The following is a 13,204-nucleotide window of genomic DNA, read 5'->3' as shown; positions in this document are numbered from 1 at the left end:
GGGCGGGACCTGGCCGCGGGGGGCGGGGCATAGGCGGGGCGGCGGAGCCGGCGTGAGAGGTGCGGAGAACGGAGCCGTCGGAGGGGCGGGAGGGGCCGACTGGGACATAGGCACCGGCACCGGTTTCATCCCGGTCCTGTGGCGCCGCCGCCCGCCTCCGCTGCCTGCGCGGGAGACGCGTGGGCGGGCGGAGGGCGGCTCCCCGCGGCAGCCGCCGCCGCTGGCTCAGATTTCCCTGGCCGCCCCCCGCAGGCGTTTTACCGGCGGCTCGGGGCGGGCGGTGGTTCGGGGCTCTGTCGCGGGGTTTCGCCTTCTTCTAGGGGAGGTGTTGGCTTTACCCCCTTCACCCTTTCACCCCCTCCCCTCCTGCCCCATGCGTGCGCTTCAATACGGCAAACCGGGAGGGGGTCACGCAGCGCGGCGGGAGAGCCTGGTCCCGGCTCCCGGGGCTGCTGGTCGGGGTGCCGCCCCCACCCCCTTTGCCGCCCCGCGGCGGGGCCGCCCTGAGGTGCTGGGGCGGGGCACGGCACGGCGGGGGGGTTCCTCTCCCGGGCTCGGCTGGCGCTGCCCGCTCAGCGCATAGCGGCCCGTTTGGGGACTGAGGTGCTGGAGCGTGTCCTGGGCAGGGCGAGGAAGGGTCTGGAGCACAAGTCTTGAGAGGAGTTTCCGAGGGAGCTGTGGGTGCTTATCCCGGGGAAAAGGAGGCTGAGGGGAGACCTCGTTCTCGACAAGTACGTGGAAGAAGGTATCGAGGTGAAGGTCGGTCTCTTCTCTCTAGTAAGAAGTGGTAGAACGAGAGGAAATGGCCTTGTGTTGTAACGGGGAGTTTAGAAAGGATGTTACAAAAAATTTCTTCATCAAAAGGGTCGTCAAGCGTCGGAACAGGCTGCCCAGGGAAGTGGTGGAGTCACCGTCCCTGGAGGTATTTAAAAGCTGTATAAATGTGGTGCTTAGGGATATGGTTTTGTGACAGACATGGCAGTGCTGGGTTAATGGTTGGTACTGTTAAACTTAAAAAACTTTTCCATCCAAAAGTATTCTGTGGTATCCCTGCTGAAGACAATGAGCTCCTGTTGATCAGATGAAACTGGAGTAATTGGCATTCCTCTCTGCTTGTTCTGATTTCAAGTTCCCAGCAAAATGTTTGCTTCCAGTATTCCCTTTTTGCTTTCCCTCTCCTCTGTCCTTCTTTTACACGTGACTTCCCAAATCTCCTGGCATTCTTTGTTTCTAGTGCAAACGATCATTGTACTTCCTTAAGATATTGGGAAATCTGTGCTGAAATCACAGCAGTGGTTTAATTTTGGTTCTTGTAAGCAATGTTTAAGAAGTTTGGAAGTTTTCAAGATTTCAAAATGGCTTAGATGATTGTGAAATATTAATGTTGACAACTACATTGAGTGATTTATTAAGGAAGAGTCTGTAACAGAGGGAGTAGGCTCCAAATCTTACAACTGATGCTATTAATGATCTTTTTCTCCCAGTTTAAATACATCTGATAATTGTGGTCTTCCTTTTGTTTGTATTGACAAGAAAATAAAACTTTATTAATTAGTATTATTGATCATAAAACCCTTGATAGCAAGCATTAGTATGTTCTTGAACTCTCCTGAAGATCCAGACCTTATTTATGTTACTTGAATATATTAGGAGGAAGGGCTACAGTGTTCATCCACTACCTACCACTTACTGCCAGCATTTGAAGAACCATTCTGCTTTGATTTATAGAGAATGCTATTAGCTCACGTGCTGTTGCATATTATTTTGAACAATTGAGGTGCTTAAGTAAGGAAAGATTTTCCTGACCCTGGAATTTTTGCACTGTGGTGAGCCATGCTGTCATTGTTCAAAGATTATTCCGCTAATTAGGCCTTCACAGCTGCCTGAGTGTAATGTGAATGCAATTATGGATGAGATACAGGCATCCTCCTACTTCAGATGGGGTGCAGAAATGGTGGAAAAATCTATGTGTGTGAAAGCCAGGTGAAGTGGGAGAATTGCAGGGATGTTACCAACAGCAGTCAACGTGATAGTAATAATTATCAGAATTTTTAGGGGATGGTGGTCTCAATCTTTTTTTTTTTTTGGTTCTGGGTCCGTCACCTTTCATACTTTTATACAGTGCAAGGTGGCAAAGAAATATTAATATCTCTGAGATTATCACTCCAACCTCCTCATCGTATGATTTGCCTAGTATGATATTTACAACTATGAGCTTTTAGCTAAAAATTTTTAATTATGCAGGCTTCTTAGAACTGAATTTTTAAAGAAATAAATTTTCTGTATCTGAATAGCCATCATCACATATGTGAGTACTATTATAGGGCACTGTGAAATAGGATGTTGTAACTGATGAAGTTTTGAACACCATAACATAGATTAATTACCACGTTTCTATCTTCAGGGTATAGTTTTTGTGAATATTCAGGAGTTGTAGCTCCTTCTTGTGAAGAATAATTTATTCTGTAGTCTAGACAGGAAAGCAGAAACTGACAAGTTGGTCGTGACATAGCTCTCACAGCTGCTCTGTCCATTCCGAATGCATGATGCTGAGGACTGTGGTAACATCAGGTGTTTCTCCAAATTTGAAACTTAAAGCAGATACAATGTTGTTTTCCAGAACAGCATCAACTCTCTCTGCATCATCATACAGAGATGCTAAATGATTATTTTTCTGATTTTTCTCTCACAGCAATTACTTGGAATGGGTAGACACGTGACTCTAGCCTCTTGAGCATTGATGTACTGTAGAATAAATATGTACATTTTTGTTTGGTGCTTCTTTCCTGTTACTGCATTTTATTGATCTATTGGATATTGTAAGACTTGTAGTGAAATACTTGATATGCTGTGAGTCAGAGAGACAAAAGCTACTGGAAAATGGTGTGGATGGTATAACATCCTAATTTTAATATATATTTGAAGCTACAGTCACTATTTTTGAAAGTAAAGCTGCTGGGTAGAGAATATGGGTCTCTGGCCAATGGACTAACGAGCAGTTTTTGAGCTAGCTTTTCAAAACACATGTGAAATTATTAGCTACTTTCGAAGGAATCCAGGATGAGGTTCATCTTGCCTAAGTTGTTCTAAAATCTATCTGGCTCTTCCTCTCACTGGAGAGGAATATGTGCCTCTTTGGTACCTCTATAGAGCAGTGTATCAAAGCTGTACCTCTGTCCACAGACTGGATTTTGCCAGTCAGCTTACACATTGGTGTATAAGCTGGAGGAGATGAATCCTACCCCTAGATTCCAAAACAGTAATTTTTGTTGTCTACTGCCAAAGGTCTTTGCGACTTAAATTCTTTGCAAACTAAGGTGATGTTCTTCCCTGATAGGAATTCCCATTCATCAGATGTATGTCTCTGTCATTTTAGATTTCCAGCTTGAGATCAACGTGCTTGTGCTGATTTTTCGATGAAGTACATCCTGGTAACTGGTGGTGTCATCTCAGGCATTGGCAAAGGGATCATTGCAAGCAGCATTGGTACCATACTGAAATCATGTGGTCTACGTGTCACTGCAATCAAAATTGATCCTTACATAAACATAGATGCTGGAACCTTTTCACCATATGAACATGGTACGAAGGACAGTGCTGTTCCCTATTGCATAAATATTTTAATTTGCTGTAATGTTTTAAAATTATTATTATCTTTATTTTTTCCCCCAAAACAGTACTATGGTAATTATTAGTAATTTTGTAATCTGTGCAGCAATGCAGGCTTGTTCCTTACTGTGTGTTCTCCAGGGCGTTTTCTGCTTTAAGTGAGGAGAGAGGAAACCTATTTGTTGAAGGTGATTTTATGAGTAGATGCTTCCTTCCTATGAAATACCACTTTGCAGCAAAATCCTAGCTGTAGACCTTGCTCAGTGAATACTACCTTCAGCTTAACTTGATTAAAAAAAAAAAAAAAGTTGGAATAATACTATACAACTTACTTGAGGATTTAAGTCCTCACAGTTAGCTGTGGATGCTGTTACCTGGGTGTCAGTGCCTTCTACTGTGTCTTCATGAGAGTTAGATTAAGTTCTTGTTTTAGTCAGTGAGAAAGTAGAAACCATCAGTGGAGGTTAGAGAGCCAATTAATGATGTAATTTTAAAGCAGATGCTTGGTTTGTTTGGGTAGTTCTCTGAGTTAACATTTACTACATTGTTGATGGGGTACAGGACAGTGTGATGTCCATTTATGATGTTGAATGTTCCTTCAGCTGTCTGGCTTGTTACTCAGACATTTATTAAAAACAGTGGTTTCCAAAGTACCTTTGGCCAATAGAAATTTGTTTGTTGAATTTCATCTGCTTACTATTAGTCTAGACTAACATTTTTGGAACGTGAGATAAATGTGATAAATCCCCCAAACTGAAAAAAAAAAGACCACTTTGGTTTTTAAGAGGATGAAGATCACAGTATATCAGACTTCTCTCAAAAAGCCTAATTTAACTAATCCAGTAGTCCTGTACTTTCAGAAGTGCACCTGGTGCTGCTATTAAGCAATTGACAAGAAAAGTTCTGCCTTTACCTGTGGTGGTAAGAATCCTGTGATCACTTGAGATTGTGAGGATGCCTTCCTCCTCTTGGGGAGAGGGGACTGTGACATTTCATTTCCACATGTGTTTTGTTTTGCTTCTGTTCATTTAAGAGTTTCTCACTGCTTGTGAAAAAGCTCTGGCTTGCTGAGTAGTAAGTAGAAATTCACACCTGCCAGAATTATATGCCTCTTTCCTTAACATTTTGCCAGAAATATGATTGAGTCAAAGGATTTCAATTTGGTGATCTGCAGTTAACTGAAGAGTTCTTTCAGTAATACACTACTTAATGAAAAATGTCTGTTCCACTCTGTGTCTCTTGACTTAAGTGATAATTAAGTATAGAGGAGGAGTATCTCCTCTCTTCAGTGCCTCACAGGACCAGGCACTGATAAATCTTCCACTATGTTGTACATATTGTGGTTTTTTTGTAAAACTAGTCATTGGAGTTTTGTATCTTGGTGGGATATATATTTCTGTCATTGACACTACAGTTTATGTTCACTATGGCCACACCCTCACTGTGGCCATGGTGAAGCAGATATACAAGGTGAAACAACACTAAGAAACAGTGATCATGTTTGAAGAAGCATTTACATTCACCATGACTTCTTCCTTCTTCTGATCCAAGCCTTGGTCGTTAAAATAGATCCAAAGAACCCGAGTTTATAGAAAAACACTTTGAACATGCATGATAATTCATGCTTGTAAAAGCACAGCTTTTAGCTCTCACATGCAAATTAATGTTTTATTTGTTGCTGTTTTATGATTGCTAGAGATTGTTTTCTTTCTGATCAAGGGTTGTAGCATGCTTTGGAAATGCCAGTTAAGTATTTTTAAGTATTCTAAACATTTTGGCAATGTAACTTAAATTTATTTGCAAAACTGTACATGGCTCAGGCTAGGCATTCAATGTAAATGTGATGACTTGCATATTAAGTCACAGAGAATGACATTGCAGACTGAGTTGCAGCATGTGTGCTATTGTTATATTGTTATGATATGTCAAAAAAAATTTCTTCAATTGTGGTTATTCTTGCTGGGTGTTTAAGAATTTCTAATTATTTTCTTGCTTTTTCCTTCTGTTTTAACTTTTTTTTTTTTTCAGGTGAAGTTTTTGTATTGAATGATGGTGGAGAAGTTGACTTAGACTTGGGAAATTATGAGAGATTTTTGGACATCAGTCTCTATAAAGATAACAACATCACCACTGGGAAGATATATCAGCATGTCATTAATAAAGAAAGACATGGTGATTATCTGGGCAAAACTGTTCAAGGTAATATTTTAATTCTGTGAGGTACTGGTCCATTCAGTCTTCACAAAAGAGTGATCAGCTAGAACAAGATGGTCCTTGCTGCATCATCTTTCTTCTTCCCTAGAGTTCTGGGCATATTCTTGTGTGAATGCTGTATTCAACTAAAGAAGTAATAGAAAAAGGAGCTAGTAGTTTCCTTTTGACTTTCTGCTAATTTTTCTCCTCTTGCATGAAAAACCTGGTTTGTGGGCCTAAAGTAAGATTGCATTCATTGGTTTTGTCTTGTAGTTGTCCCACATATCACTGATGCAGTTCAGGAATGGGTTATGAATCAGGCAAAAGTTCCAGTGGATGATGACAGAAAAGAGCCACAAATTTGTGTGATTGAGGCAAGTGTGAAACCTCTTTGGTTATATATCTGCAGTGAACACTAAGAACTCTCTTTGCTATTTACTGTAAAAAGGTCAGACTGAAGTTTTATAGAGAGCAGCAATGCAAAGACACGTTTTGTACTTTTTGGTTTGTTCTGAGAATGAAAGTGTGTGTTACACTACAGCTGCTGTTTACTTCACGAAATCCCTTCTAGAATAATGCTTGAGCTGAGGTGCTGAAGGGTTTATTAATTCATAAAATTAAAACAGATAGTTATTGCAAGGTGAAGTATCTGTTCCAAGACCCAGACATTTGACTGACACTCTATGCTGTTAATTGTATTGGACAGCCTCTGTAGTATCTGAATTTTCCTATGGGTGGTAGGAGAGGCTATAACATCCTATCTTTCCACATGACTTCAAATGTCCATCTGGTTGCTCATGGTTATTTACAGGAATGTATTTAAACACTGTATAAGTTAGTTTCCAATGTTATTTTTAAGTCTCTGGACATAACTTCATTAAACACTTAAGGTGCTGATGTTCTGTACAATGGAAATACAGAGTTTTACCCATCCTAAGAGAGTCAGCTGGAGGAAAGGCAATCAGTAATAGCTAGTATTAATATTATAATGAAAAACACAGGAAAAGGTGATACCTGAGAATTTCACAGAAGAATAAATATGTCGTAGATTTAATGCCAGAAGCAACCACCATCAGCAATAGCATGAAAAGGTTTGTGATCCAGGCCACAGAATTGCTCAGTGTTTCTTATGCAGAAGAATCTGCCTTGATTAAAACATTCTTACTGGTATAGATATTTTTTTATAATGTGCATGGCGAGAGTCAAACATTTAATTTAGAAGAAATGTAAAAGCAAATGTTGCACAGGAACATAAAACATTAAGTGATAGGATAGTAAGTCCCTTAACATCAAGCTTTATTTCCATTTCCTTCATGGAAGGCTTTTTTTTGCATGTTAATTTTTATTTTAATAGCTTTAGCTTGATTAAAAATAATCTTATTTGGGACTTTGTAATGTTTTTCCATAGCAAGGTTTTGAAGGAGTGAGGCTGAATGTGTCCCTTATACAAATGTGGTTTTAAGAAGCTTTCCTGGTACTACTGACCACAAATATGCAGTTCTTTTAAAAGCCACATGATGGCACAGAAAGATAATTCTGAAATGCAACTACTTCACATGTGCTGAACACTACTTTATTCAGCTCTTAGTCTAGTACAGCTCTTTGTGTCTTTGAAAGGCATCTGATTTCTGCCTTTATAAGTAAGTTTTATCATGAGCTTAGTCTTGGGTTTTGGCTAGATAATAAACATTTAAAGTAGTATAATGTGAAATAATATTTCAAATTGTCCATATAGCATTTATTGGTGTTGGAAAGCTATGATAATATTGCTAAATGTCTGTATCTTGTAGGCTGTCAACTGTTCATTAATCTGTCAGGCAAGAAAATAGAGTTTTTCTGTACAAAACCCTTCACATCAGCTTAACTTTAGATAAGTTGTTCACCACTTTTAAGGCAGTGAAAATCACATAAAAGTGTGCATTATTCAGTAGAACCACACATCTTCCTGTGGGAAGCTTATGTGTACAGTATAAAGTGAGTATAAAAAAACTGGAAAATTGCTTTATGTTTTCCACAGGAAAATCTACAGAATAGATAAGGATTCTTTACAGACTGCGCCTGCAAATTTAATCGTCAATTTTTAAAAGATAATAATTTTAGAAAGCTTGTTGAAGATATAAGAAGTAGACTTCTTTTTTTCCTTTGTTTTTGCTTTCTGCCATTCTGACAGATCCAAGCTTTCTTTTTCAGCTGGGTGGAACCATTGGAGACATAGAAGGAATGCCATTTATTGAAGCATTTAGACAGTTTCAGTTCAAAGCAAAAAGAGAGAACTTCTGTAATATCCATGTTAGTCTAGTACCACAGGTAAGTTATTAAAATGAATAAAATAGATTTTAGTCTTCATTTGGCTTCATATTTGTTTCCTTCCCTAATTCAATACCCTAATTTACCCACCCACACTGGGGTAAATAAAACACTTCATAATTACTTTACTGATGTGAGAATTTTTTTTAGTGTTCTAAGTTACCAAAAAACCCTTATAAAAACCAAGTTATGTAGAAGACTAAACATAGTTGTGATTTGCACTGGAAGATGCTGGTACATTTTGAACCCTATCAGAAAGGCATTCAGATTCTCCAAGGTGTTATTTAAAATTGTATTTGTTAGAGTTAACAGTATAAGGAGGAAAGGATGTGGGAGCCCCAGATGGTGTAGTGTTGAATGGTCCTGATGTGCAGCATTCTGGGCAGACCACATCTGTGGAAGAGATTCTCCCCTTTTGGTCACTTAAACTAATAGATAACTTTCTTACAGTGAAGCAGCTGTTTGGAAATGTTTACTTGCTGCAAGTTTTACAACTTGCAATTAATTTTCTCTTTTAACCTGTGCCTGCTTATCTAGTGGATGCTTGTTGCAATTTGAGCATTCAAAATATGTCTTTCCAGCCTAATGCCACTGGTGAACAGAAAACAAAACCAACACAGAACAGTGTTCGAGCGCTGAGGGGTCTAGGCTTGTCTCCAGATTTGGTGAGTCAATAAATACAGATTTTTATTTATGTGTTATCTAGAAGTGTCCTTGAATAACCTGTGTTCAAAGAATAAGCCTTAGTTTCTCATGAGAGACAAGAATATTAGAAGAAATGCAAAAAACATGCTGCCTTGCTTCACTAAGGCCACAGGAAACTGTATTACTGAAATTCACTCTAAGTGAATTTAATTCAAATAACACAGTACAGTATCTTGGGACCTTAACTATACTCTTCTTCTGAAGGTGTCTTTGCAGAAAAATCATTCTGCACTTCTAAAAATATTCTGAAGTCTCAGTTCACTTTGTGGGAAGACCTAGAATACTTCTGGCTTCTAACATTCTCTCACAAATTTCTTTTTCTGTATGATTAAGAAGAAGTAATCCTACCTTAGAAATACAGCATTTAAAAATATTCCTGTTTGGAAATATAAAACATGTGGGTGAATCTTCAAAGTAAGTTTCATCAATTTTTTTCACAGAATCATAGAAGAGTTTTGGTTGGAAGTGACATTTAAAGGTCATCTAGTCTAAGACATCTTCCACTAGATCTGGCTGCTTCTCTTTTTTTTGTTTAAAACCCTTGCCCCTTATCCTGTTGCAGCAGGCCCTACTAAAAACTTTGTCCCCATCTTTCACACAAGCCCCCTTTTAAATAATGAAAGGGCACAGTAAGGTTTCTCAGAGAGCCCTCTGTTCTCCAGGCTGAACAACTGAGGTGCTTCAGCCATCTGATCATCTTTGTGGCCCTCCTCTGGACCCACTTAAAGAGGTCCATGTCTTTTCTGTGCTGAGGACCCCAGAACTTGATACAGTACTCCAGATGGGGTCTCTTGAGAGTGGAGTAGAGGGGGAGAATCACTTCCATTGACCTGCTGGCCATGCCCAGGATATGGTTGGCTTTCTGGGCTGTGAGCACACATTGCCAGCTCATGTACAGCTTTTCATCCACCAGTACTCTGAAGCCCTTCTCAGGCTGCTTTTACTGCCTCTTACACCACATACTATAGTGAACCTGAAGCCAGCAGATTTCCCTTTATGCCAGTTGGCAATGGTGACAAGTGCTCAAGTCCTTCCATTCTTTCTCCCCAATACTCTAATGTGTGTATTCCCTGGATGCATGTTTGTTTTCCTGGCACTTTTCCCTGGGAGCAGAGATGAGACATAAGTAGACTGGAACTCCTTGTTGCCATCTTCATAAATTTTGATATCAGTGAAGCCAGTTCAGCACAGTTTCAAATGCCAACACAGCCCCAGTCCAAACTTCAGCTCATATCTTCCTGAGCTGCAGCTGGTACAGCTGAAAGACAAACTGGTTTTTAGGTCTGCTTCAGGAACAGAAATGGACAATTCTGCTCTTTTGTGTGAGGCTGGTAGTTAAGTCAAAGAATATTTTCCATAACTGATCCTGGAAGTTACTGGCCATTTTCCATTTCGATGCAGTCCACTGGGAGAAAAAGCTTCCTAGCCCTTCTCAGAAATAAATAGTTGCTGCTTCTGTGTAGTATTTATACCCTCAGAATGGAAAGATTATTCTTAAAAGTCAAACAGCTAATTTTTTGTTGTTTTTCTTCCTGAATTTTTAAAAACTCTTTTCACATTTATAAAAAAGAATGTTTATAACTACAAAACTAATGGCTTTATAAATAGAAAATATGAAGGATGTTAGGTAGCTCTGAATTCTTGGTGACTTTTACTAACTTAATTCTGCTCTATATTCCAACCTTCAGGGCCTAAATTTCAAAATCCCTCCAGAGATGCTAATTGCATAAGGAAAGTTGCATGTGATTTTTGAAGGCCTTTAACATAATTGCCAGTGCCTGACTCTTTTACTGTTTTTTTTTTTTTGTTTTTTTTTTTTTTTTTTATTTCAAATGAATTTTTAAAACTCTAAGTGTGTGTGTGAGTGATAAAAGGGAAACTGTCCGATCTAGTCACTTTCTCACATCTCGAGTTCTTGCTTGGGGCAGTATTGGTTATGCCAGAAGAGCAGTGTGGTCGTGGTTTTTTGTTTTTTGTTTTTGCCCCTGTTATTTTGACACAGCTGCTGTTGACCACTGCAGCATAGAGTGAGTACACTGCGGGCAAATCTTGGTGCTGTTCTAAAGTTGTTTGGGCACTGCTTCAGGAAAATCTTTAAATGGTTTAAATTGGGCAGGGGTCCAAGGTCAAGACAGCACATGGGGAAGCTCCTAGCAGAGCAGTCAGGAGGGCTTCCTTCATTAGCTGTGCTGTCAAGTTGCCTGATAAAAACTTGGCCAGACCTGTTCTTGATACCAGCTGCCTCACTGACTGGTCCCAGGCTTCCCCAAGGTGCGTGCTGGGCCAGTCTCAGCTGTGTATGTACCAGAGCCTTTCTGTTCTCCATGGGGTGTGCTAAGCTCTTAATGAGTAAGCTGTATGTGCAGATTTATTGGACTGGGTTACAGCATTTTGACAACCCATTACACGCTTGTCAGTGCTGCCCTTTTCTGTTGAATTGTTCCTCATCTTATTTGTATCATGTTTATTTTAGATGCGTCTCGGCTGCTGTTATTGTAGTTTTGTATTTTCAAGTTTATGCTGAAGTTTTCTATTTCTATGACTCCTTTAACTTTAAACTTGTCTCAGCAAGTTGGATGATACCATGGTCAAATCCATTTTGAAATCTGATACCATCAAGGTTTATGAGTTATGTCTTCAAACAGTACCTAATTATTAAGTGTAAGTTGTGCTTAATAGAATACAATGTACAAATTGTTTAGTAATTCTTACTAGAATGTGCACTAATTTTCCATTATACTTGGCATTGTTTTTCTAGAATTTATTGCAAGGGTAGGGGAAGTTAATTAGAGTTCATCAATATCTGTGTATCACTTCTAGCGAAGTGATCAAAGGTAAGCTACAAGTCTGTGAGTAAAAAAGGGCTTAATGCATTAAGTTGTTGCACTTGCTAGAAAGGCAGAGAAAATAATGAACTAATTAAGTAGTCAGTAGGCATATTAAGAGCTGTTCTGCAATTTGAGGTAGTTGCCCTAAGTTATATAATGAAAAAAACTTCCAACTGGCACCGAAGCACAAACTTATTTTCTTTATTGTTAAAAATTTTCAATATTTTCACAATTCCTGAGTTTTACATGCATCAGCAAAATAATCAGGAAAAAACTCCACAAAATTATGAAATAGTTTTCTCATCTTCAGCCTCCTTCTTTTAATTATGATGTACAAATTAAGAATTACAAAAAGATGCCGAAGTATTGGAAGGGTAGAAAACATGCATATAAGCTATGTGTTGTTGCTCTAAATTTAGCTGATAGGATGTTGGTATTGCTTTTAATTCATCATACTATTCATACTGACAGAACTGCTAAACTTTAGGTTAAGAGTTTTACAATATTAGCTACAAGAAAGGAGAACATGAGGAAGCAGTGTTACAGTGAGTGCCAAAGAAAGATTCTCCAAAAGAGAAGAAGCAAAACCACACATTTGTTAATTTGTTAATTAATTAATTTCTCCATGAGCAGTATTGAGGATCTTCTATTGGTTAGCCTAGTAAATATTTAAGGATTTTTTTTTTTCTGTTTTTATAGATTGTCTGTAGAAGTGCAAAACCTATAGAAATGGCAGTGAAGGAAAAGATTTCCATGTTTTGCCATGTGGAGCCTGAGCAGGTCAGTACTTCAGTATTTTATTTGTCATTATTTAAAATGTGGGAAAGCATGCAAATATTTCTATTTTCCCATGCAAGCTGTTTAATTGTTTCAATTGCTTTTACAATTTTTATATCCTATCACTGTAGCACTGAAAATATTGGGAATATGTGTTAAATTTTATGTCAGTCATTAACCATTTAAATGCATGTTATGTAAAAAAATTAATAAAAGGAATAGATTTGGAGTGTATGGCTAATGCTGTACCTAGTTGTGAAAAAAGTGCAGGTGGTTAGGGGAATGGATAAACTAAATGTGGCTGAAGCTGGGAGTTTCATTTATGTCCATAGATCATCACAGCCACATTAAGACTCACTGTGATGGGTAATAGGCTCTTGGTGCCCTTTAACACGCTTAGAACATCTACTATGTAGTTATATATTCTTTTATAATTCACTTGTAATCTTGGCCTTAATAGTTTCAGTGTTTAATTGCTGTTCAAATATTAATTTTAATAGAACAAATTCTCTTGAATATTTTTGCGAGTGCATTTTACTTTTCAATGTAACAGATGATATTAAAGGGATAATAGATGCTGATAGTTATGCAGTAGTTCAAATATTCATGAGTGTTAACTTCCCTCTATTCAGGAGTGTAAGAGAAGGCTTTTTATAAAAAATCTTATTATAAAATAAGAATCTTAATTTATTATAAAATAAGAATCTAAAATTATAAAATAAGATTCCAGATGAGGACATGGAAGGTAATGTGGCCATTGCTTCCTTCCCTTTCGTTCCATCTTA

The 13,204-nt window shown here is 38.6% G+C and overlaps 1 protein-coding gene across 7 annotated transcripts in view; it reads left to right on the top strand.

Moving 5' to 3' along the window:
• The first annotated feature begins 11 nt into the window (after window positions 1-11).
• CTPS2 (CTP synthase 2) overlaps window positions 12-13,204 on the top strand; it is a 71,057-nt gene continuing 57,864 nt past the window's right edge. For 2 of the 7 annotated variants that reach the window (XM_071748796.1, XM_071748763.1), the window contains exons 1-7: window positions 12-59; window positions 3,377-3,582; window positions 5,638-5,808; window positions 6,076-6,176; window positions 7,993-8,109; window positions 8,691-8,774; window positions 12,342-12,422. In XM_071748796.1, the coding sequence (XP_071604897.1) occupies window positions 3,417-3,582; window positions 5,638-5,808; window positions 6,076-6,176; window positions 7,993-8,109; window positions 8,691-8,774; window positions 12,342-12,422 (720 nt within the window). In that variant the 5' untranslated portion in view covers window positions 12-59; window positions 3,377-3,416. Of the gene's footprint in view, window positions 60-395; window positions 732-814; window positions 923-3,376; window positions 3,583-5,637; window positions 5,809-6,075; window positions 6,177-7,972; window positions 8,110-8,690; window positions 8,775-12,341; window positions 12,423-13,204 lie in introns of those variants that run through there. The other 5 variants (XM_071748771.1, XM_071748779.1, XM_071748786.1 and 2 more) reach the window with 5 other exon arrangements.

Source organism: Heliangelus exortis, chromosome 1 (genome assembly GCF_036169615.1).
Source record: "Heliangelus exortis chromosome 1, bHelExo1.hap1, whole genome shotgun sequence".
NCBI classification, from domain to species: Eukaryota; Metazoa; Chordata; class Aves; order Apodiformes; family Trochilidae; genus Heliangelus; species Heliangelus exortis.
This window is presented reverse-complemented; position numbering and strand designations above follow the sequence as displayed.